General features: G+C 43.1%; 1 protein-coding gene across 6 annotated transcripts in view; it reads right to left on the minus strand.

Annotated features, from left to right (window-relative positions):
• The window catches only part of cadps2 (Ca++-dependent secretion activator 2), a 289,863-nt gene that overhangs the window by 189,719 nt on the left and 76,727 nt on the right, over positions 1-23,417 (minus strand). For all 6 annotated transcript variants that reach the window (XM_065956845.1, XM_065956849.1, XM_065956844.1 and 3 more), the window contains exons 4-10: positions 19,375-19,455; positions 18,828-19,061; positions 18,532-18,653; positions 12,838-12,949; positions 7,010-7,149; positions 1,364-1,430; positions 360-468 (exon numbers count right to left, since the gene is read on the minus strand). In XM_065956845.1, coding sequence (XP_065812917.1) covers positions 360-468; positions 1,364-1,430; positions 7,010-7,149; positions 12,838-12,949; positions 18,532-18,653; positions 18,828-19,061; positions 19,375-19,455 — 865 coding nt within the window. The remainder of the gene's footprint in view (positions 1-359; positions 469-1,363; positions 1,431-7,009; positions 7,150-12,837; positions 12,950-18,531; positions 18,654-18,827; positions 19,062-19,374; positions 19,456-23,417) is intronic.

Raw genomic sequence — 23,417 nt, forward strand, 5'->3', positions numbered from 1 at the left:
TCCGTCCGTGGTGACTTGAGCCTCGCAAACTTCAAGTGTCTAGGTTTCTAGTCTGCAGAGGACTCTGGTCTGAAAAGGGATGAAACAGCTGTGACCGTATTTGTTGCAGAGGGCAAAGGGTGGAACAGAGGACTGCCCCAACATGGTATCATTGTATCATCTCTCAACTTCAAAAATATCACCAAGACTTTAGGATAAGGTGCAACAATCCACTTGATGCTCTTTGCATATTTTCCAAAAACTGCTGAAATAATCACAGAATATTAGTTTGAGTTTTTCTAATCACTGCCTCTAAAATATATGTCTTCTCTACATGTTGTTACAGTGTGTCAGACAGCTCAGGTGTGTGTGTGTGTTACCTGGCTGAGGGTCGCAGTAGTCCACTGTGTAGCCCTCCAGCTGCATCAGCTCCACCGGCTCGGCCTTCTTTTCTCTGTAGCTGCACATGGCAAATGTGTACTGACTCACCTGCAGGACGGACACACACACACACACACACACACACACACACACACACACACACACACACACACACACACACACACACACACACACACACACACACACACACACACACACACACACACACACACACACACACACACACACACACACACACACACACACACACACACACACAGTGCTGCTTTATATATCACCATGGATGCTTTGTCTGGGCTGCTTCATCACTTGGTTTAAATAAAAGAAACTGTGTGCAGCAGCAGCCAACCACAAATTTAATACAGAATTGATTTAAGATTCCTCCTGCTAAAATTCAGAAAACAACATTTTTGCCCAAATGAAAATGAAGCCATTGTGGAAGTGCAAAATCCTGTAGTTCGCCAAGTGTCCATTAGAGGCTGGCTCCAGGAACACAGGAAGTCACATACACACCCATTCAAAAAAGACGTTTTTACAGCATAAATAAACATGTTTACAGCCTGGTTAAAAAAAAACTAAATAGGTCTGAATAGTTATTGTCCTCATGGGCACACACTGTATGAGGGGGATTTTCTTTCAAATGGCTTTCAAATTTTCTTTCAAATCACACACACGCACGCACACACGAACCAGAGTTACAGCACTGTGTTCTTAGGAAACAAACTAAAACATTTTGATTTTGATGGATTTTGAAAGGTTTTTCTAGAAAATGCTAAAAGAAAAAGGAAACGCTCAATGTGAGGACATGTTCACGATCTAATGCATTTCTAGAAAGGTACAGTTTATATAAAACATCTTGTGTTTAATGTGCCATAAAACACAAGATTAATTTCATAATTTTCACTGACGATCACGCTCCATTCAGATCCTGCAGTTTCCCCCCTGAGCTGATCTGAAGACACATTTCTAATTGATCACTTACCTGAACAAGAACAAAATATCGTCTTTTCCAGCGTTTCCAGACTCTCTGTCCCAGAGCGTACAGGTGCCTGAAAGACAATGATCATCAAGATGTTAACTTAAAGGAAAAAAATCCAGAGATTGTTCTATTTTTAATTTATGAGTTGTATGTTTTAAAGGTGAAGTGTTATACCCTTAACCATGTTTTTCTAACTCTAGTATGTGTCCCTAGTCTGTCTAAAAACCCTCCAATGATGACAAAAGTCCATCCTCTCCGTCTTTTGCCTGCTCCACTTTTCAGAAAATGTGTGCTCAAATAGGCCGTTTGGAGATTTTCCCTGGTGCCCAGGTGGGTGACACTCCCACAGCTAGGTGTTTGTTCTGCCCTCTGAGTCTGCCTTCTCACCGTAAACAATAGGACATGGAGCGAGAAAGACCAAGACACCCAAGCCCTTCCAGAGAGGGGGCGTGGTCAGACACAGCTCATTTACATTTAAAGCTACAGACACAGAAACAGCCTGTTCTGAGCAGGGCTGAAATAGAGGGGTTTATAGACATGATCAAATACAGGATCAGAGTGGATTTAGAACAAGAAACTTCACACACATGTTTTGAGAAGCTCTAAAACTTATTTAAACTGGTTGAAGAGAATATGTGACCTTTAAATATAACATCAATGAATTATAAGTAACGTTTTAGTCACGAATGATGTACTCAGCGCTGACACCTAAACAAAGTATGTTCTTCTTCTTCTCTCTAGTTCTTGACTAAAACAGCTTTTATACACAAGGGGAGGAGCCGGCCGTCCCGTCCATGTAAACACGGCCCTGACAACAAAACAGCCAGTGGGACTCGCAGCCAGTGGGACAATAATTTGAGGGAATGATTTATGGTTTTTAAATCACCTGACACTTTCCAGACATTGTAGATTTTTAATGTTACAGCAGGATATGTTTGGATAGAGATGCTAAATGTTTTATTTTCTGTCTCACTGGACATGTTTATGCAGCAGTTGAGCCGTCTGCCACATATGAGAGAGTCTTTAAAAGCTCCTCAATTCATCCGATTTTCTATCACAATACCACATTACAGCGTTATTACTCCCCCAGCTGTGAACTCCATTACCACATTAACCCCCCCCCCCCCCCCCAAAGAAGAAGCTAAAAGGAGAAAGTAATGAGTCCTGCGCTCAGAGAGGCCGTGACACAGACAGCAGCTCATTGAGGACGACTGGAGGAAAAATGGAAGAATGACCGGCGCGGCCTCTCGATCGATGGCTGCTCCCGGGCCTCCTGAAGGCGTGGGACACAGGCAAGTGCAAGTGAGGAAAATCAATCGATGGCGAGACCTCTTTCTTCAGCCCTGCCTCCCGCCCTCAAAGAAAAGGCCTCCAGTCAAGGCTGTGGCGCGTCTAGGACTGGAGAATCTGGGCCACGGCGGGGTTAACATGTGGCACCGCTCGCCGGCCACTTGTGAAAAATGATTTGGTAGTGGAGCGTCCTTCCTGCAGGGTTTTAAGACTTTCATTCAGCCGCACGACGCCGCGCTGATGGACTGAAGACACCAAAGAGTTCACTGCAGGCATTTAACAGTCCTTACTGCAAAAAACCAAAACATCTTTAACTGGTCATTTAGACAGATTTTCACTCTTTGAGGGAGAGAGGGAGGTCATGTTTTTTACTTTTGGTAACAAACGCAGGAGGAAGTAGAGTTTCATTACATCCATAGATGTCAGTAACTGAATAGAGCACAGTTATGATAAGATAAAATGTTTTAAAAGAAATAATCCTGCATTATTAAAATATTCCAGATGAAGAGTTTTTGTTGCATTAAATTGAGTGACACAATATTTAATTCAGGCAGTTCAGTCTCTGCTGAAAATAAAAGTATTAACGTTGAACATGCCCGTAAAGGAAATAATCTAATCTGCAGAAATAAAATGAATATACTTTTGTTTTTTTGTTTTTAATCCTCAGTCTTTGTAGATCGACTCCAATAAAAAACAGGATGATTTGAGTAATAACGGGATAAGATCTCCACAGAGGGGGAAATCCAAGTTAAGCAGCAGTAACAAGACAAAAATAAGAAGAGTTCTAAAATATTCTCCTAAAACGCAGCTTGTTTAAAATCTATTTTAATTAAAAGTTACTTATATTGCTTTCACAAAATCTTGCAGAAATGCTTGCAGAAATCTCCTGAAACACTCCTGATATTCCCTTGAGGAGCAGCATGTGTGAATGCCTTTCACCTAAACAGACAAAATGACCCCTCACTCAATCACGTCTGGGTCAATTCCTGCTTTTGGTACTTTCCCTTCCTGTCAAGATTCTGCCATTTGTAAATTTGTCTCAGCGCTCAAAAGTGTTTCACATTTTGTAAATGTGTTTAATAAAATATCAATGTGTTCTGTCCTTGGTAAAAGGGTTTTGGTTTTGTAAATTTGTTTTATGAAATGTAGAAATGTTTTTCAAAATGTAAATTTGTCTCAAGCTTCGTAAAAGTGTTTCACACTTTGCCATTTTGTTTTGCACTTCCCAGCCACCGTAGGCTGATGCTTAAATGTTTGTCATGTGTTTTTTATATAAATAGAAAAAGTGACATATGCATTTCTCTCCAAAACAAAAATAAAATAATATTAATATCTACTCTTATTCTGAAATGTGTAAAACTCTAAAAATAAAGAAAAGCCCTTCAATTAGTAGGTGTGCTTTAGATACATCTTAGTAGCTATAAGATAATATACAGTAGTATACTGTATTATTGATAATACTGTAACTGATGTGTGTCCAAACTTTTGACCAGTAGTTTATGTAAATATGTAAAATCATCCAAACGTGGACGACCTGTGCACAGCGCGGCCAGTCTTCATGTCTCTCTGCAGGTGATGGTAGGAAACATCATGTGGACAGCAGATGAGAAGATCGCCCGTGTGGTTTGTCATGTTTATATTTTTACACATGTTCTTATTAATTGTTCTCTGTGATTGTTAAGTGTTTGTTTTAGTGATTTTTAAGTTTTATTTTTTAATGTCTCTTTGACGTTTCGTGTGTGAAGCTCTTTGAGTCGCCGTGTTGCTGAAATATAATAGAGGAATCTTTTCTGATGGGGAGGGAAGCAAAAAACGGTTTTGCAGTTTTTCGTCTTGATTTAATTGAAATGAAAAAATCGGAAGTATAATCATGAAAATGGTCGACTGCAGGGTGTTTTATTCCACTGCCATCCCAGTTCTGATTGGGTGTTCAACCTTCGAGACGAGCCAGAGAGAAAGCGAGCTTTTGAATCTCACAACCGCTGCTGCTCACACTGCGAGCATCTGAACAGGAGACACTCAGTGTCCTCTGGTCCAAACAGAGTCTCACACCATGGTTCCCTCTGGTCCAAACAAAGTCTCACATCATGGTCTCTTCTGGTCCAAACAGAGTCTCACACCATGGTCTCCTCTGGTCCAAACAGAGTCTCACATAATGGTCTCCTCTGGTCCAAACAGAGTCTCACATAATGGTCTCCTCTGGTCCGAGATGTCAGTTTTTTAGATTAAAGCTTCCTACCTAAATAAAAACATAAGATGCTAACCATCAGCAGGCTAACCATCAGCAGGTTTGTCACAGATTGTGTCTTTAATAAATCAGAAATGACAGAGAGCAAGTTTAAACACATGAAGAAGAGCCAGGAGACCTGCTGGACTCACTAAGAAGCAAACAATGACCCCTTGTGGTTTATTTTGGAAACTGCACCCAGTATTTAGCCTTCCTATAGTCCGTCTATTTAGATGATGTAAAGGAGTTTGGGAGACGTTCTTTCTTTTAACGGACTAAAAGCGAGGGAGGAGACCCATTACTAGTCTTTCTCATGGTGCTACAAGCCTACATGTGTATTTGAATAACTTAAAAAGTATTATTAAGAAAGTACAATGTAGAAGTTTTAGTTAAGTATTTGGACTTACGCAGACTGTTAAGTTTTGGTTTAAAGGACGTGAGGAAGTTTTACTTCAACAAAATAGAACGAAAAGCTGCATTAGATCCAACAGGGAACCTAAAGTTTAATCCTTCAGAGTACAGACATCGAGAATAGTCAAAGTAGTGACCTCGGACACATCCTGTGTCCAGAAATTAAACGTTTTTAACAAAAATATGATTTAGGGGATTATAAAAAGAAGAAGTAGAAATGATTTTAAGCACATTATGGTCGTGTACTTCATTTTTTTTATTCGTTATTAACAGTTTATCTGGAGTTTGTGCTACAATCTGAGAAACAGTAAACAGGATATTTAAACCATGTTCCCATTCAATCATTGACATAACGGCTGGTTCACACACGACACACTTTTCATCATCGCAGGTCTGTGGGTTTGTAAATTATGTTTTGCTGCCATCTGTTGGCAGAATTTGAAAACTTCACAACAAAAATGCTGCCTTAACCTTTATGCCTTAAAGGAGCAACATGTAAGATATCTACTGTTGTTTTTTTAAAGAATTACAAAAAGATAAATTGGAGGAAACAAAAGTCACTACAATCCATCCATCCATTTCATTCCACTTATCCAAGGTTGAGTCAGGGTGGCATCAGGTGAAGTAATTCAACCCAGACTTCCCACTTTGGGGCTCCTTCTGGGTGGATTCTGAGGGGTCCTCAGGCCAGACAGGATAAATAATACCTCAAGTGAACTCTGGGCCTATATACTCTGGGGTCTCCTCCCAGTTGGGCTTACCCCAAAACCTCCAAAAGGGGAGGAGTAACGAATAAAAGACAAATCAGAAAGTGCCACCACTGCTTTAAAAACAAAGATCATCTCCACTCTGCTGATCTTTGCTTTAATAATTTCTACACAAATAAACTTCAGTTGTTGTTATTTCAAACTGCAGAACAGAAATCAAATCAGAAATTAGAGCTTAAAACAGTGTGCATCGTTTAAACTGTTCAGTACGGGCTGCAGGTCTGTAAAGTGATGCTCTGTGAGTTAGTCAGCAGTTGTTGGCCGTTGTTCATCTTATTTAAAATGTGGTGTAAGCTCAGGCAGTTCGTATTGTTCCTGAAGTTCTTCACTTTGATTTAGCAGACGCTGCGTATTGAAAGCGTTGGGCCAAGCTTCCTCTTGTAGAACCCACAGTGCTTTCAAACTCTCGCCCTTTAAATAAAACAGGACGAGATGAACGTCTTGCTGATCCACAGACAGAACAGGCAGTATGTTAGACGACTGACGAGCAGAAACAGGCAGCGACTGATGAAGTATTTATGTACGGGACAGGACTTAAACTAACAAGCTGTGCTCCTCAGATTGAGCTCACACTCTTTCTGTTTCCACTTTTCACCAGCAGGGGACGCTGTCAGCCTGAAAATAAGCCAGACAATCTCTCGATTAAAAAAAACCAGAAACAACATATTAAACTGTGTTTCCTTTTTTGTTTCAAAGTGTTCTTCTTCTAGTTTGTTTTATTATTTTTAAAGTGAGATCTTGTGCAGGTTGATGGAAATCAACTGAGAGATGACCGACTCCACCACTCAGACACCGCCATGTGTCAGTTCTTTGGTTTTTCATGTAATGGAAGTAATAAAAGGTATAAATGTAGTTACAATGAGAAGACAAACAGAGGGGCGGGAAAAAGGAGCTGGGGGGGGGGGGGGGGGGGGGATGGGACGGGACGGACGGACATGAGAGTCTGTGACTCACCCGCTGTGCTTCATGTTGGGCGGTTTGTCCATGCGGACGGCCAGTTTGATCTTCAGCTCAGAGTCCTGGCTGTTCTTTGGGACGACCATGCGGTGAAACTCGGTCTGCTTCGGACTGTTCGTGGTCGGGTTCAGGATCACCTGAGGAGGGGAAAAACAGATGGAGGCAGGGCAGAAGCAGTTACCCGGCTCTTTTGTCAACTTTTTAAAAAATAATTAGAAACAACATGAACTAATGATCAATCTGCCAGCTTTGTGCTCCGAGTGTATAGGCTAATTTTATAGTACTGAAAATCAGTCTCGTCTCTGAATCTAAAGCATTTTTTAATCGGTCTTGTCTCGGTCTCAGACTAGGCAGACTCCAGATTTTAAAGAAGGCCGGTAAAGACCATCCCTGAGAGGCAATCTTTCCACGACATCACTGTGATTAGAAGGAAAACACCTCTTTCTAAAAGAACGAGTAACTACAATTAATTGGTACTTAGATTGTTATCCCCCGGTTACGGCCTAAAAGGTCAAGGTTGTTACAGTCCAAGTGAGTGACAAGCCCCCTAAACACAAGATGATGATTCTGCAGTGATGTTTATGGTCCTGGTCTTGACTCGGCCTGAATCACTAAATGTCTTGGTCTTGACTCGGTCTCGGTCTCGATCTCGATCTCTACATTTTTTTGTCTTGTCTCAGTCTTGGAGCACTCTTGTCTCAGGTATGTCTTGGTCTTGTCTCAGTCTGGATCCCTAAATGTCTTGGTCTTGGTTCTGTCTCTCTCTGTCTTGGTCTCGACTTGGTCTCAGAGCTCTATGGTCTTGGGTATGTCTTGGTCTCGGTTAGTGTGGTCTTGACTTGCCTAAGATGTCTCTGTGCTCAGTCTCTCTCTCCAGACGCTCTTATTGAGGGTTATTAAAGATGGAAAAGTAGATATCAGACACCTTTTTATTCCACCAAACTGAGATATTTCCTCCTGATAATCACAACAGTTATTCAAACACTCCGAGCTCTGCGAGAATCAGTGTCCTTCATCCATCTGCTTCCTAAACACAACACAGACCGTCTGAAGCGTCCGTCTCTCACTCAGTCAGGATTCTGTTTGTGTCTTAAGTGACTCTACAATTCACTTAGCAGTAGGCCTGGGCGATATGACAAAAAAATGTTATCACGATAAAAAAATTCACATCAGTCGATATCGATAATTATCACAATAATTGTCAATAATTATTTCTTTCAAATTTAAAAGCTGATTTTTGTTCCTGAGTGAAAGTTGAAGAAACCAGATGGTTAATTATGGTTTAATTATTCTTTACTGTAAGAACATGACCAACTATAATCAAACAGAAACATTTCAGCATCATAAGCTCAGTGAACGGAGCTGGAAAACGCTGATATGACAGTTTGCTGCTGGGGAGTCACACTCACTGGCCCGCTGGGGTCCACACCATAGAACGTTACTTCCGGCGCCGCTCTGGGTGGTCGCTTGTTACGGCAGCTCCGACCCCCCCTCGTTATTGTTTTTTAGTTTATTTTGTTAATATTTACTTTTTGTTGCTGTAACTTCGCAAGTAACTCCAACTCCAAACAGCAAACATGGATATTCTTCTTTTTGGAGTATTGGTGATGTTTTTCTCTCTCTGTGGACTCTTTAAAACTTCCCCGGGAGACCCATTGAGTCACGGCTCCATTGTGAGAGGGAGTTTTCACACGTCTGCCACTCTCCCTACTTTCACTCAGTATGTTGACTGCCATACCAGGGACAATAAAACGTTGGACTTACTGTATGCAAACACCAAGGATGCATACAGATCATCACCCCTGCCCCCCCTGGGCCGCTCAGACCACAACCTGGTGAGACTGCAGCCCATTTATATACCTATGGTGAAAAAACAACCCCCCACAACCAGGTATGTGAAGAAGTGGTCTAAGGAGGCCACTGAGGCGCTGCAGGACTGCTTCGACACCACTGACTGGGAGGTGCTGTGCAGCCCACATGGGGAGGACATCGACGGTTTAACTCACTGCATCACAGATTACATAAACTTTTGTGTTGAGAACACTGTACCCACCAAAAAAATACAGTGTTTCTCCAACAACAAACCCTGGGTGACCCCTGAGCTGAAAACCCTGCTCAATGAAAAGAGAAGGGTTTTTAGATCTGGAGACAGAGAGGAGCTGAGGAGGGTGCAGAAGGAGCTCAAGATAAAAATCAAGGAGGGGAAAGCCAGCTACCGGGAAAAGATGGAAGAGCATTTACAACATAAAAATGCAAGAGAAGTCTGGAGGGGCCTGAATAACATCTCAGGTCACAGCAGAAGGCGTGGGAGGGGCCCTGAAGCAGGAGACAGGGAGTGGGCAAATGAACTGAATCTGTTCGTCAATAGATTTGATTCTGCTCCCAACACCACCCCCACCCACCAGAGCGCAGACCAGCCGGCTTCTCAGACACTCCATCTGAGTACCCTGAGTACCCTGCCACCCCCCTCAACAGCTCTCTCCTCCTCAGACGACCCCCCAACAACCCCCTCCTCTTCTTCCTCCTCCTCCGACATCCTCTCCATAACAGCTGATCAGGTGAAAAGGAGGAAGATCTGAGGAAGATCAAGGCGAAGCAGGCCACAGGTCCCGACGGCATCAGCTCCAGACTCCTGAAGGACTGTGCAGATCAGCTCTGTGAGGTCCTTCTGCACATCTTCAACCTGAGCCTGAGGCTGGAGAGGGTACTGACACTGTGGAAGACTTCCTGCGTGGTGCCAGTCCCAAAGACATCTCACCCCAGGGAGCCTAACCACTTCAGACCTGTGGCCCTCACCTCTCACCTGATGAAGACCATGGAGAGGATCGTCCTCGACAACCTCCGCCCCCTGGTGACTTCAAATCTGGATCCTCTGCAGTTCGCCTACCAGCCGAACATCGGGGTGGATGACGCCGTCATCTACCTGCTGCAGAGATCCTGGACTCACCTGGAGAACACTGGCAGCACTGTGAGGGTCATGTTCTTTGACTTCTCCAGTGCCTTCAACACCATCCAGCCTGCACTGCTCAGGGGGAAGCTAGAGAGGGCGGGAGTGGACTGTCACCTGGCTGCATGGACAACAGACTACCTCACCAACAGACCACAGTACGTGAGGCTTCAGGACTGTGAGTCTGACATGGTGGTCTGCAGTACAGGGGCCCCGCAGGGGACAGTTCTCTCCCCTTTTCTCTTCACCCTGTACACCTCGGACTTCTGTTACAACTCTAGGAGCTGCCACCTGCAGAAGTTCTCCGATGACACAGCCATCGTGGAGTGTGTGTCTAAGGGGAGCGAACAGGAGTACAGGCAGGCCATCATGGACTTTGTCGACTGGAGTGAGCTCAACCACCTTCAGCTCAACGCCAGCAAGACAAAGGAGATGGTGATTGACTTCCGCAGGAAGTCACCCCAGACTGCACCGGTGAACATCCAGGGCTTGGACATCAAGAGGGTGGAGACGTACAAATACCTGGGTGTTCACCTCAACAATAAACTGAACTGGTCACACAACACCGACGTCCTGTACAAGAAAGTCATTCGACTTCACCTGCTGAGGCGACTGAGGTCCTTGGGAGTGTGCAGGACTTTGCTACGGACTTTTTATGACACTGTGGTGGCGTCTGCACTTTTCTATGCAGTGGTCTGCTGGGGAGGAGGGAGCACAGAGAGAGACAGAAAGAGACTGAACAGACTGGTCAGGAGGGCCAGTTCTGTCTTGAACTGTCCTCTGGACTTTGTAGAGGAGGTGGGTGAGAGGAGGATGTTAGTGAAGCTGACATCCATCATGGACAACCCCTCTCACCCCCTGTATGACACTGTGAGGGCCCAGAGCAGCTCCTTCAGCAGCAGACTGAGACGCCCACCCTGCAAGACAGTGCGCTACCGCAGGTCGTTCATCCTATCTGCCGTCAGACTGTTTAATCGGACTCTTTAACAACATCACCACCTCATGCTACACACTGTGTGTGTTTTTTAAGAACAAATCCCTTAGTTACTGTGTAATTTTACATCATTGTATTTTTTTATTTAACTGATGCAAATATGTTTGATTTGATTTTAACTTCTACTTTTATTTTTAATAAATATATTCCCGTCCCCTGTTTTCTGGAGCTGCTGTAATGCACAAATTTCCCCCACGGGGATCAATAAAGTTTATCTTTATCTTTATATTTATCTTTTATATTATTTACAATACGGTCCACACTAACACTCGTTTTGGACGTTTGGATATCTATTTCCTTCGGGGTGTTTTAATGGGTCATATTGTTTCAAATGGGGGAAAAGTGAGTATTAGCTGTTTTAGCTTCAATTCTCTTCGGCACAGTTTACAGAGCCCTTCTGTGTTTGTCGGACTGTAAAGAGCCAAAATGTCTCTAAACTCCGGAAGTTGAGCAGCCTTTCTTGTCGTCTTGTTGGCTGTGTTTTCTCCTGCTTTGAGTCGGAAGGATCAGCGTTTCCTTCAGTGCCGCGATCGCTAATTTCGGCTGTATTTTCATTCCGCTCCGAGCGTCTGTAAGCACGCTTACCCATATCCCTGCGATATGATTGGCTGTTTGTCGTCATTTTCTTCTTCTCTTTAGTATCGGCTGGCATCTAGCGATGAAAGGCGCGTTAGCGTAAGGAGGAGCCGTTTTTGTCGCTGTTTTGTAAGCGAGCTGCAGAGTTTTAAATTTGATGTGAGCAGTAACTGGGAGCCAGTGGACCGAGATGAACAGCAGAGTGACACATGCAGTTTTAGGGAGGATGAAGACCAGTCGTGCTGCTGCATTTTGTATCATCTGCAGAGGTTTGATATTGCATGTGGGAAGACCTGCCAGTAGACAGTTGCAATAGTCGATGCATGATATCACAAGAGCCTGAACCAGGAGCTGTGTAGCATGTTCTGACAGGTAAGATCTGATCTTCCTGATGTTGTACAGGGTAAATCAACATGACCGGGCAATCGAGGCTACTTGAACCTTAAAAGTTAGCTGGTCATCAATCATGACACCCAGGACTCATGCTTACATCTCAAGCTGATCCTGCAGCTCTCTGTCCTGCACTGTCCAATCAGAATCAGTCAATAATTAAGAGATAACCCCTTCAGTGCTGGTTTCTTTTCTCCAGGGGAAGTTACAGATGATTTTTTGATGTCATGATGAGCCCCTCCTCAGCGGTTCTGATCCTCTTTGAAGATTTTTTTGCTCCTCCTGTAATTAGTCTTTAAAGACTCTCAGTGATCCAGCTTATGGATTCATAAACACATCTGTTACGTCAAAGGCAACAGGACTCGCTTTGATCACTTTGAAGATGTTTTGCTCCTTTACTCCTTCAGGTCACTTCAGTGAGTTCACCAGCCTTTTTTTATCTCCAATCTCCAAACGGCCTGTTTGAGCACACATTTTCTGAAAAGTGGAGCAGGCAAAAGATGGAGAGGATGGACTTTTCTAATCATTGGGGGTTTTGTAGACAGACTAGAGACACATGTTAGTGTTAGAACAACATGGTGAAGAGTATTTTGCATAATATGTGACCTTTAAGTTTTTAGATTCATGTCAGCCTTTGGTCTTCTTATTCATATTTATTATGTTTTTAAGCGTCACTTAATGTGTTTTTATGGTTGTCCTGTCTTGTGTTGTCCTTGTTTTTTGTAAGTTGCACAGAGCTGTGTGCTTTCACTTAAGTTAAATGCATTTGTGCCTCTGTGGACAATTAAAGTACATCTTATCTTATAATACAGGCAGCGACCTGACTGAGGTCTTACATAAAAGAACATGTTCTGAGTTGCTGTTTTTTTCCATTGTGTTTCTTCTTTGTTGGGAGATAAAGTGAAGGTAAAGACTCACCCGGCCGAGCTCCTTGTCCTCTAGAGCCAGGACTCCCGTACTTTCTGTGAACAGCTTCACTTTGACCGAGGGCAGAGGGTGAGTCGTGGTGAAGTCCCCCTGAGTCCCCCACCTGAAGACACAAATATCCTCTTTAGAGCTGCACAGACACATACAAGACAATCTGATGAGTTTTCTGTTCATGCAAGGAAGTACAGAAACACTTTTTTTGAGGTTGTGGACAATTGGAAGAAAAATCAACAATATTTGTGACATTATTTTAAAATGTATTTTCAGATGTTATTCATGACAGCATATCGGAATCTGTGTGTCCATTTTTTTCCAATGCAAATTAACACACACGACTGTCGCCAATCAGAATCACTGCCTGCCGCTGAAATTGTTCTAAATAGAAAAAGACTACCAGGAAATGAATTTCAGTCATTTTAAAAGGTGGGGGTCCCTGTCTGAGGCTATGGTTTTAGGAAGGGTTCTTGGAGTGGCAAAGTTTAGGAACCCCAGCTCCCCTGTGCTAGCCTGTTGCTAAGTTTTTGCTAACTCTTCACTCCTCAACAGCTCAACCCATTTCTCCATATATGGTCACTTCTGTCTCCCTCAATTCTTTTAAATCCCTTCTTAAAACATACTTTTACAGACTTGCTTTTATGTGATGTCGTCTTCTTAATGTCTTCTCTTACTGGTTTTACTATTTTTATCTTCTTCTACTTCTTACTGTCTTTTATTTATGGTCTTATCTCGTATTTATGCTCATATCTTAATCTCCTCGTGTTTTAACTTGGTAATTTCTTATCTTACTTAGTCTATTTATGTTTCGTATTTATAGTTAATTTTTATTTTTATTAATATTATAGTTTTGGGTTTTTTGATCCTTTAACCACTTGTTTTTATTTCTTTTACTGTGCCTACCTTCTCATTGCTTTTTATTTGCTTTTATCTCTTAGTTTCTTACATCTTTTTAAATCTTTGGTCCTCTTGGTCTCAGCTCATGTTGTTGGGTTCTTGTGTTCCTGGGTTCTTATGATGGTTCTTATGATGGTTGGGTTATATATGTCTGGTTGTGTATCGTGCACTTTGGGTTCTTTTCTGTTGAATTGTTTTTAATTATTTTTGGTATTTTGCATCTGTTATATTCTTACTGTTGTTAATGTTTTTCTGTGTTTGGTTTAGTTTGCTTTGTTCTTGCTGTTTGTCAAAGCACTTTGTAAACCTGTGTTTTTAAAAGGTGCTATATAAATAAAGTTATTATTATTATTATTATTATTATTATTACTGAAAACTAAAATGGTGACTGCTAAAGTGCAAACTATGAAGCTGAAAAACTAACGAGTGATGTCATGGTGACTACGCCCACTTCTAAGACAATCCTGAAATGTTTGAGAGCATGGATTAATCTGTTGGCTAATTTTGTTTCTAGAGCTTGGATTGAGAATCAGGCCTGCTGGTTTTGTGTCATTTTGTAATTTGGTACTATAAATCGATTCATTGATTCATTGAAGAATCAAACAACAAGAGAGTCTTAAAAACAGGCAGACATCTCAAGGTGAAATCACAAGTATAGTTACTGCCAGAGTCTCCAACTGAACCTAAAGAATGATTAAAAATAATGATAGAAACTGTGAGAAGCATGTCTCGATCATACACTGTAAATAATAATGGATGAAGCCTGAGTGATGTCACCCATCTGTTCCTGCAGGGGGCTCCGGAGGCTCATCGGCAGCAGCCACCATGTTGGAAATGCTGTCTCAGTCTAACTTTCAGTCAACTTAAAGACAGGCTGAGAGCTGGAGCTGAGGCGGGTTTTAAGCCTCTTGAAACCGGAACATCACGCCCGCCTGTCAATCAGATTTGTTTTTTTTTAACCAGGCTGTAAACATGTTAATCTCTGCTGTTGAATGGGTGTGTATGTGACTTCCTGTGCTTCTGCAGCCAGCCTCTAGTGGACACTCGAGGAACTGCAGGATTTTGTACCTCTGCATTGGCTTCATTTTTCAAGACATTTTCTGAAAGGAGTTGAATACTAATTTGTGTGAGGAGCCAAAACTCCAACCTCCGGTGTTAAAAAATGAAGCCGATGCACAAATGCAAAATCCAGCAGTTCATCGATTGTCCACTAGATGTTGGCTCCAAGAGCCCAGAAGTCACATACACACTCGTTCAAAAAAGCTTGTTTTTACAGCAGAAGTTAACACGTTTACATGGTTAAAAAAAACCCCATCAGTTTTGATTTTATAAACGATAGATGTTCATCCATAGTTAGGCGTGTAGCTGACCTGATTGACAGGTGCACGCAGTGTAACGGTTTGTCAGGAGGTTTAAAACCCGCCTCAGCTCCAGCTCTCAGTCTGTCGTTAGGTTGACTGAAAGTTAGACTGAGAGAGTATTTTCAGCATGGAGACCGCCATCGATGGGACTCCAGCGCCCCCTGCAGGAACAGACGGATGACGACACTCAGGCTTCATACTTTAATATTTACAGTCAGTATGGAGGAGCCCTGCAGCAGGAGACTTTAAAGTTGACGTAAATGGAAGAAGGAAGTTATTTTTCTCCTCTGCATGTACCAGTACAACACGCTGAGCTGATTGGAACATGATTAAAAGGAGAGTACTAGATTTGTAATAAACATGAAGAAACAGTGCTTGACATCCTCAAATAAATAAATATGTTCTTAATACAAAGGTCCTCAAGGATTAAAGAGCTGTTACGCTACGAGTGCAGGTCTCATCGGAGCGATTGGTCGACGGTGTAATCACAGCTAATCATGTTGTCTGTGTAATTAAAGTTAACTACGATGTCATTAAGTGTGCGCCGTCGTTATTAGAGATGAAGGGTGCGGGGTAATCATGATGAAGGTTACACGAGCTGCAGTGAAGTCGGCTCACAGCAGAGGATCCGTCGTGACCACAGAGGGGTTCAGGTGACGCCGAGCTCGTCTAATTGGCTGTTTGGCGGAGTTCACGGCTGACAGAAAGAAAAGAAAAGAAAAGAAAAAAGACCCGCCCAAGCAGCATGTGAAAGGGCAGCCTCGTTACTGTACCGACCCCCTCTGTTCAACGAGCATCCAACGACCAACAAACTGCTACAGAATGTACAGCAATGAGTTCCTGAGAGTAGCCGGCATGGTGTAAAACTCTAAATTATAAGTACTTCAAACATCTAATGCACGTCATCTATGTTGCTGCAGCAGAAAGTAACAAGTCCCTCAAAGGCTTCAATACATTAAATCTCTTAATGACTGTTACAAACCAACTATTATGGCCTCAGATTTTTTTTCACTCTTGCAAAAATTCTTTGAATGAAGGATATTTCCTTATAGCGGAGAACTTTCATACTGTGTGAAGAGAGCTATTACTGGGGCGGCAACTGGTGGGTCGGGACCCAAAAGTGGGCAGCTATGTCTTGTTTTTGCGGGTAATTAAATCAATCAAACCGACAGTATTGTGTAAGTTCTATCTGTGGACATGTTGTTCGCAAACTCTCACATTCTGTGCTGTTTTCACATCGTATTAGCTAACACAACAAGGGTACTCCTGGAGGCTTCCATGTTGCTTTTCTGACTTCTGACATACTCATAACTGGATCTTGATCAACTCGGGTGAGACGTCATTCCCAGCAGTGATATTGGACTTCTGAGGTAAATGGACTGACGCATTAAACGCACCGTGGAGAAAAATAGTTTCAATGTCCAAACGTCCCACCACTAACGTTTAAGTCCAGTCTCATTGAAATACCAAAGACTTTATTGTCTCGTCTTTATCCTGGAGAGATGTTTGTTGACGAACATTTTTTGTCCTGTTTTTTGTTTCTGTAATGAACGCTGACCTGGACAAACGATGACGTGTCTGGATCCCACAGTTTTCACATTCCTCCAGTCTTTTAGCCTGGATCCACTTTTATCTTCTTTAAAACATGTTGAGATCTATAATAAAAGTTCCTTTGTCCTGTTGGTCGTGGAACGATTCATCGTTTCTCCTCTGATAATGTTGGATTTCGGTCTCTGTACCCGCTCATAAATCTTCTTCCTGTAGAGTTTGAGGTAAGGTAATATAAAGATGCTCTCAACTCAGTGTGTGTGTGTGTGTGTGTGTGTGTGTGTGTGTGTGTGTGTGTGTGTGTGTGTGTGTGTGTGTGTGTGTGTGTGTGAGCTGAAGGCCGATTGACTCCCATCACTTGTTACATAACACCCTCATCTTCTCCCTGCATCAGCCTTGGCTGAAGAATAAGCAGCATGGCTCCAGGCAGGTCGTATCGCTGTTTGAGGAAGCTGAGGGTCACTTCTCCCGTTATGTATAAAAGTGGAGTTTTCTGCCTTCGATCCACGGAGAGCCGTTTGAATTTCAAAGCTGTGAGTCTGCGGTGATTCAGCTTCAGGTAAGTGTGTTAAGGACCATTTCACCTCCGAAAACTCAGACGATAATCCAATGAGGAGTCAGGAGAGGAGGCTGAGCAGACTGGCAACATGTTCTGAATGCTGTGTTGGATTTGTCTCAACAGAAACTTAAATAGCAACCAACAACATCAAAATAACAACAATAAGTGTGTTCTAATCAAGTGTTATCTGGAGATGCTTTACAAAAGAGCATGTGGGATAATATGCTTCTTTGTATTCCTGGCGTTCCTGTTGTCCACACTTCTTTGCTGCTGAGGTGGAGGTCGGAGCAGGACGTGCATGAATGAGGACGGCGGTGATTGTGGGGACGACACAGTGTGATGGTATTGGCTGGGAGTCAGGTGGTTGTTAAAGCCCTGACACACCAAGGAGATCGTCGGCCGACGGTCTAACTGGAGTCGTCGCCTTGGTTTTTGCGGTGTGTCGCAACCCGTCGGCCTTTCTTTGACAGATTCGACATGGTTTTTTTTGGGGGGGGGGGCGGATTTTGTGCCTTTAATGGAGAGATAGGACAGTGGATAGAGTTGGAAATCAGGGAGAGAGAGAGTAGGAAATAACATGCAGGAAAGGAGCCACAGGTCGGATTTAAACCTGGGCCGCCCGCTTGGAGGACTACAGCCTCCATACATGGGGCACACGCACTAACCACTGCACCACCAACGCAACGCAGATTCGACATGTTGAATCGGCGTCGGTGAGATGAATCTCTCTGATTGGCTGTTGGGAGGTTTCATTTCTCTCCAGCTCTCAGGTTCGGGAAAGCCCCCTGAGCATGCCGCTGTAGTATCCATGCTTTCCCCATTGGTGCGGTTTCTCCTTATTTGTCTCCTCCGCCTCTTCTTTTCTTTTTCCACTAAAAGACCAAGGGATGACAATGCCAGCGCCATTTTCAACTTTTCATCAGACATTATTCTCCATTCGTAGGCTACCTATAATACGAGTGGTGAGCGACAGCGGAGTGAAAATGGTCTTCTCTTATCATAACAACGGACTACTGCTCCCTGCTGGCATGGAGAGTTATTTCCTCTAACACGTGCAGAACGTACGTGGTGGCTAGCCGTCGGCTGTAGTCTTTTCGATTTTTTACATCAACATTAGACCACTCTATGAGATGTTTAAAGGCTCGACAAAGCTGCCTCTTTCTATACATTTCCCCTGACAGTTATAAATGTGTTTGGATGGTTGACCTTCACTCTGTGCAGAGTCTGACTCAACAGGTATACTTTTTCTTTCAGCTGCTGCAGAGATGAAGTTTCTCTGTGTGTATTTAAAGAGAAAAATAAGTTTTTCTCAGAAACAGAACTCACTGTGGTCTGGAGGCTTCGGCCTGGTCCGTCTGTAGCTTCTCTCCTCCCTCCACCTCCATGGTGCAGTAAACGATCCTGTTGGGAGCCACAGACTTCAGACCCTGGACCTCCACGATCACAATCTAAAATAAAAATAAAAACACAAAGGTGTCTTCAGAGGACCTTAATGATTAAATGTGTCGAATTTAGACTATTAAAGAGTGCTTATTAGCTAAAAGAAGGTTTGTTAAAATCAAATTAAACATTCAACAGTTTAAGAAAAAATTATCCTGACTTCAAACTATTTGACAACAAACCTCGAGTGTGAAGGACAGCACGACGTCAGACTTGGACAGGATGTCTCCCTCGTCTCCCATGTCTAAGAAGGAGTTGTTCAGGGAGGAGCGTTTGAGTTTCTGTTTGAAGTCCGGACCTCCTTTAGACACGGGCAGACTCTCCAGGTTGGCCATGAGCAGGTTGACGGACGACCGCAGCTCCTCCACGTAGAGAGGCTCCATGTCTGCAGAGACAAACTTCGGGTATCTCCTCTCCTGCAGGAAGGACGAGCAGCCATCGACACAGAGGTCAACATCACATATAGGTGAGCAACTTTAACACATTCATGCACTCGTGTTTGTTAGAAAAAACGGCCGGTTTTTACACTGTAAAAAGTCATGTTTTACCAACTTACTACACCTCTTTAGTCACCTTCACCCGACGTGTCCAGATAAACATTTGTAGAAACATATTACAAGCCAATACTAAGACCTCAGTGATGCTGTCATTCCACCAGGGGGAAGAACAGTATCTGATTTTCTAAAAAGTTCTGTTTGCATTATTGATTAAAAAAAATGTGTTTCTCACTCTGGAAATCTTCTCGGCCAGCTGTAACCTTCCGTCCAGCTCTCTCCTGATCTGAGCCGCCTGCTCGTCCACGTTATCCAGCTGTGAAGAGAAAAAAGAGGAAGAGTATCATCAGTCAGCCAATCAGAGAGCTTTGGGGTTAATCGAGCACTCAGAAAGTGAGGGAGATCATTTACCCCGAGGGGTTTAAGAAGAAAGTTCAGACATGTGTCTAAGACGACCTCAGGAAATCCTCTCCATCAATTTACAGAACAGAAATGATCCAAGTGAAAGCTGCAGTTCCTCTGATGTCCACTAGATGCTGTTCCAAAAAACTCTCACTCCATAGAATCTCATTTACATATTTAAAGGTACAGATATAGAAACAGCCTGTTCTGAGCAGGGCTGAAATAGAGGGCTTTATAGACATGATCAAATACAGGATCAGAGTGGATTTAGAACAAGACACTTCAAACACATGTTTGGGGAGCTCTGAGACTTATTGGAAAAAGCAGGATAATATTTGACCTTTAGGTTTTTGTGTCCAATTATGTCCAATAATCTGTAAATAAAATCAAACAATCAATATCTAGAGGCTGACACGATTCAACTCCCTATCTTTAAAGGGACAAAGGTAACAAGGATGTAACTCTGCAGGCTCGATTTGATGTCATCTTATAGAGGAGGAGGTTTGTGACCCTGTATAAACCAGCTCTCTCAGAACGCTCCGTTTTGTTGTGTGTGTCTCTTTAAATGCAATGAGCCCCCCCTGAGTTTTCCTGGTAGACATCACTCCTTCACTAGTGAGAATAAAAATGGCGGACATGTGCAAAAGTTTTGTTCTAGGCTGGGGGTTGAGTCCATGGGTGGAGATACCAGGGGAGGGGAGGGGATTTTTTACCAGAATCCCACTGTGACATCACAAGGAGAAACAGAGCATTTTTCTCTGTTGTAAGACTTATGCAGACCACAAACAAAGGCATGGATGGGTTTATTTCACATTTTGTGGGTCAGTAGACACTCAGGTTACCCAAATGTATGTTCAAAAACACTGTACAAGTGGATTTTTTATAAAATGTCTACTTTAAAGAGCCCATATTATGCCCTATATTTAATCTATGTACCTACTTTTGTACGTTCAAAATAGCTAAAGTCCGAAAAAAGTGTCTGTTTTCATGTACTGCTCCTCCTAGCTCCCTCTACTCTGAGTCCGTCAGCTGCACTCTGTTGAGCCCACACTGTTAGACCCCATGTGGGCCAAGTCTGATTGGTCTGCCGATCCGCTCTGTCGTTATTGGTCAGTTGCTCAGCACATGTCTCGGAAATTTCAACATGAGCTGCTGGGCTTGCCACAATGAGCCAATGGACTTAGATCAGTGATCTCACACTGACAATGACGTCGCACTGACAAATTCTTATCGAGGGGGGCTAGAACCGAGCGTTACATGCAGCTAATGCTACAGATAACAGGAGGACGTAGGAGAAGCCGGGTTCCCGCGGACTTTTCAGTGTCAGTGCGGCGTCATTGTCAGTGTGAGATCACTGATCTAAGTCCATTGGCTCGTTGTGGCAAGCCCTGCAGCTCATGTTGAAATTTCCGAGAAGCGTGCTGAGCAACTGACCAATAACGACAGAGCGAATTGGCAGACCAATCAGAGCAGACTTGGCCCACGTGGAGGTAAATATACGAACCCCAAAAAGGGCATAATATGGGCTTTTAAAAGACCTTTCAAAACAAAGACTGCTGATGTGTCCTAGTATTTTGATTTTCTGAGCTTTGCATTGACTCCTAACTTGACAGGTGGAGGGAAATATGTATATTATTATATGTAAGATTCTTTATATGAAACTCCTGTTCACCGGCTTCACACTGAGCAGAGATCAGCCGACAAGCCGTCTGTTAAACTCGATGTCAGCGAGTCTCAAAGAGGAGATGAAAGCAGGGTAAAAAAGTGATCGGGTTTGCTTAGTTTGCAGAAAAGCCTCGTCTCGTTTCCCCACTCTGTGATGAGCAGAGGCGTCTACATTACAATCAGAGATAAAACGGCCGTGATGGAAGCTCAGCCTGGAGCGAACGGGACAAGCTAAAACCTTCAGAGGCGATAAGAGAGAGAGGAGAGATAAGCTGTTTAATTTGACTCTGTTCCAAAATGAGTCAGAGAGAATCAGTTAACAACCTGCAGTCAGTGTCTCTTTTACAGAGTACAAACTTGCTTTAGTCACGCTCACGAGTTATCAGAGCTGCAGGCTGAGGAGAGAAACGCGGCGCAGGAGATGAAAACTACAGCTGAACAGTCAGCTTGAGACCCGCCAGTCCTGGACTTCACAAGTTCCTGTCCTGGACTGATTTAATCTCTGACTCGCACATTTTGACCTTCTGTTGAAGGCTGACTACTACATCCACGCCCTCAGCTGGAGAACTCTCCTCGTCCTGTTCTTCAACTGACTCATACCATAAAGTGTATAAGAAGTGGGCGGAGCCTCTGAGAAAAGCGGATGGAGTAATGCTGTAATTCTGAAATCTTTCCAGCAGGGGGCGACTTCCCTGCTTGTTATTGAAGTCTGACTGAAACAAGATGAGAAAACAAGCTACTTCTCACTTTATTTATTACCGAAGTCAACAGTTTTCTAAGGGTTTTATGGTCTCAAGCAGTGGTTCTCAACTGGTGGGTCAGGACCCAGAGGTGGGTCGCGGAGCCATATTCAGAGGGTCGCTAATGTGTGCCTGGAAAAAAACTTGTGTAAAAAAGTCTTTGAAGCACTTTTTTAAAATGTTAGTTTTATTCAGTTTCCTGCTTTTGTCACGTTTTGTGCCGACTGTAAATAAATCTGATTGGTCTAAAAATATCAGAAATTTGGGTCCAATTTGGTGGTGGGTCCTGAGGCAGGATAAGGTGAGAACCACAGGTCTTAAGTCAGTCATATGCAAATTCTCTTCTCCTCAGCCTCAAACATTTTTTCTGTATTTTACTTTTAGGTACATAAAGTCTACAAACGGGTCGATAGAACCTCTCCTGAATCATTCTCTCTGAATGAATGCACCTTGCTTCTTCTTCATACTGATGATGATGAATGTGTTTTTCAGCAACAGTTTGTCTGTGCTCATGTGTGCGTCGGGCATCAATCAGTTGGTGTAATGCTGCACACTGGTACTTTGCATTCCTGGTAGCGTCTCCTGTTAATTACATTCAAATCTAATTAAGTGTTCTGAGATAACGGAGCTCACAGTCAGTTAATTGTTGCACAAAGAGGTTTACAAACTAGATGACTAAGTAGAAGAAGCAAGGTCCACTGTCCCACGGCCGGGACGGAATCCACATTGTTCCTCCTGTATCCGAGGTTCGACAATCGGCCGGAGCCTCCTTTCCAGCACCTGAGAGTAAGCTTTTCTTGGAAGGCTGAGAAGTGGTCTGCCACTCCATAGACACTGTCCCAGACTTTGAGATGCTTATAGTTACTTGAACTTGATCAGAATTATCGACCCCTCGTCTGCTGGTTTTATTACCTCACAGAAACCTGACTGTGAACCAGGACGGGAGGGCAGGGAGGTGAAGGACCATCATAGCATTGCTGAAAATATACACTACATGTAATGTTCGCATTGTCAGTGGAAGTCAATCAGTGCATCAACAATTACAGATTATGTAAGTTCAGTGAAAAAAAAGGAAACAAGATTGGAGAAAGATGTAAACAGATCCAGCTGTTAAATAATCAGAAATTAAAGTGAGCATTAAAAACAATACAGACACACCCTCTTTGGCTGCATGTGCTAAAATTAACGAGCTAAAACACACACAGAAAGACGTGTATCACACACATATCACACACACACAGACGTATCTCACACACACACACACACTCACAGAGACGCGTATCACGCACACACACAGAGACATATCAAACACACACACAGACGAGATGTAACACACACACACACACACACACACACACACACACACACACACTTTGTTACCATGACTGCTGTGATGTGATCTTTGTTGGCAGCCTTTCTAATTCTGCCTCTGAGCATTTCTATGACAACCATTCTCCACAGGACGCTGTTA

Source organism: Labrus bergylta, chromosome 7 (genome assembly GCF_963930695.1).
Source record: "Labrus bergylta chromosome 7, fLabBer1.1, whole genome shotgun sequence".
Lineage (NCBI taxonomy): Eukaryota > Metazoa > Chordata > Actinopteri > Labriformes > Labridae > Labrus > Labrus bergylta.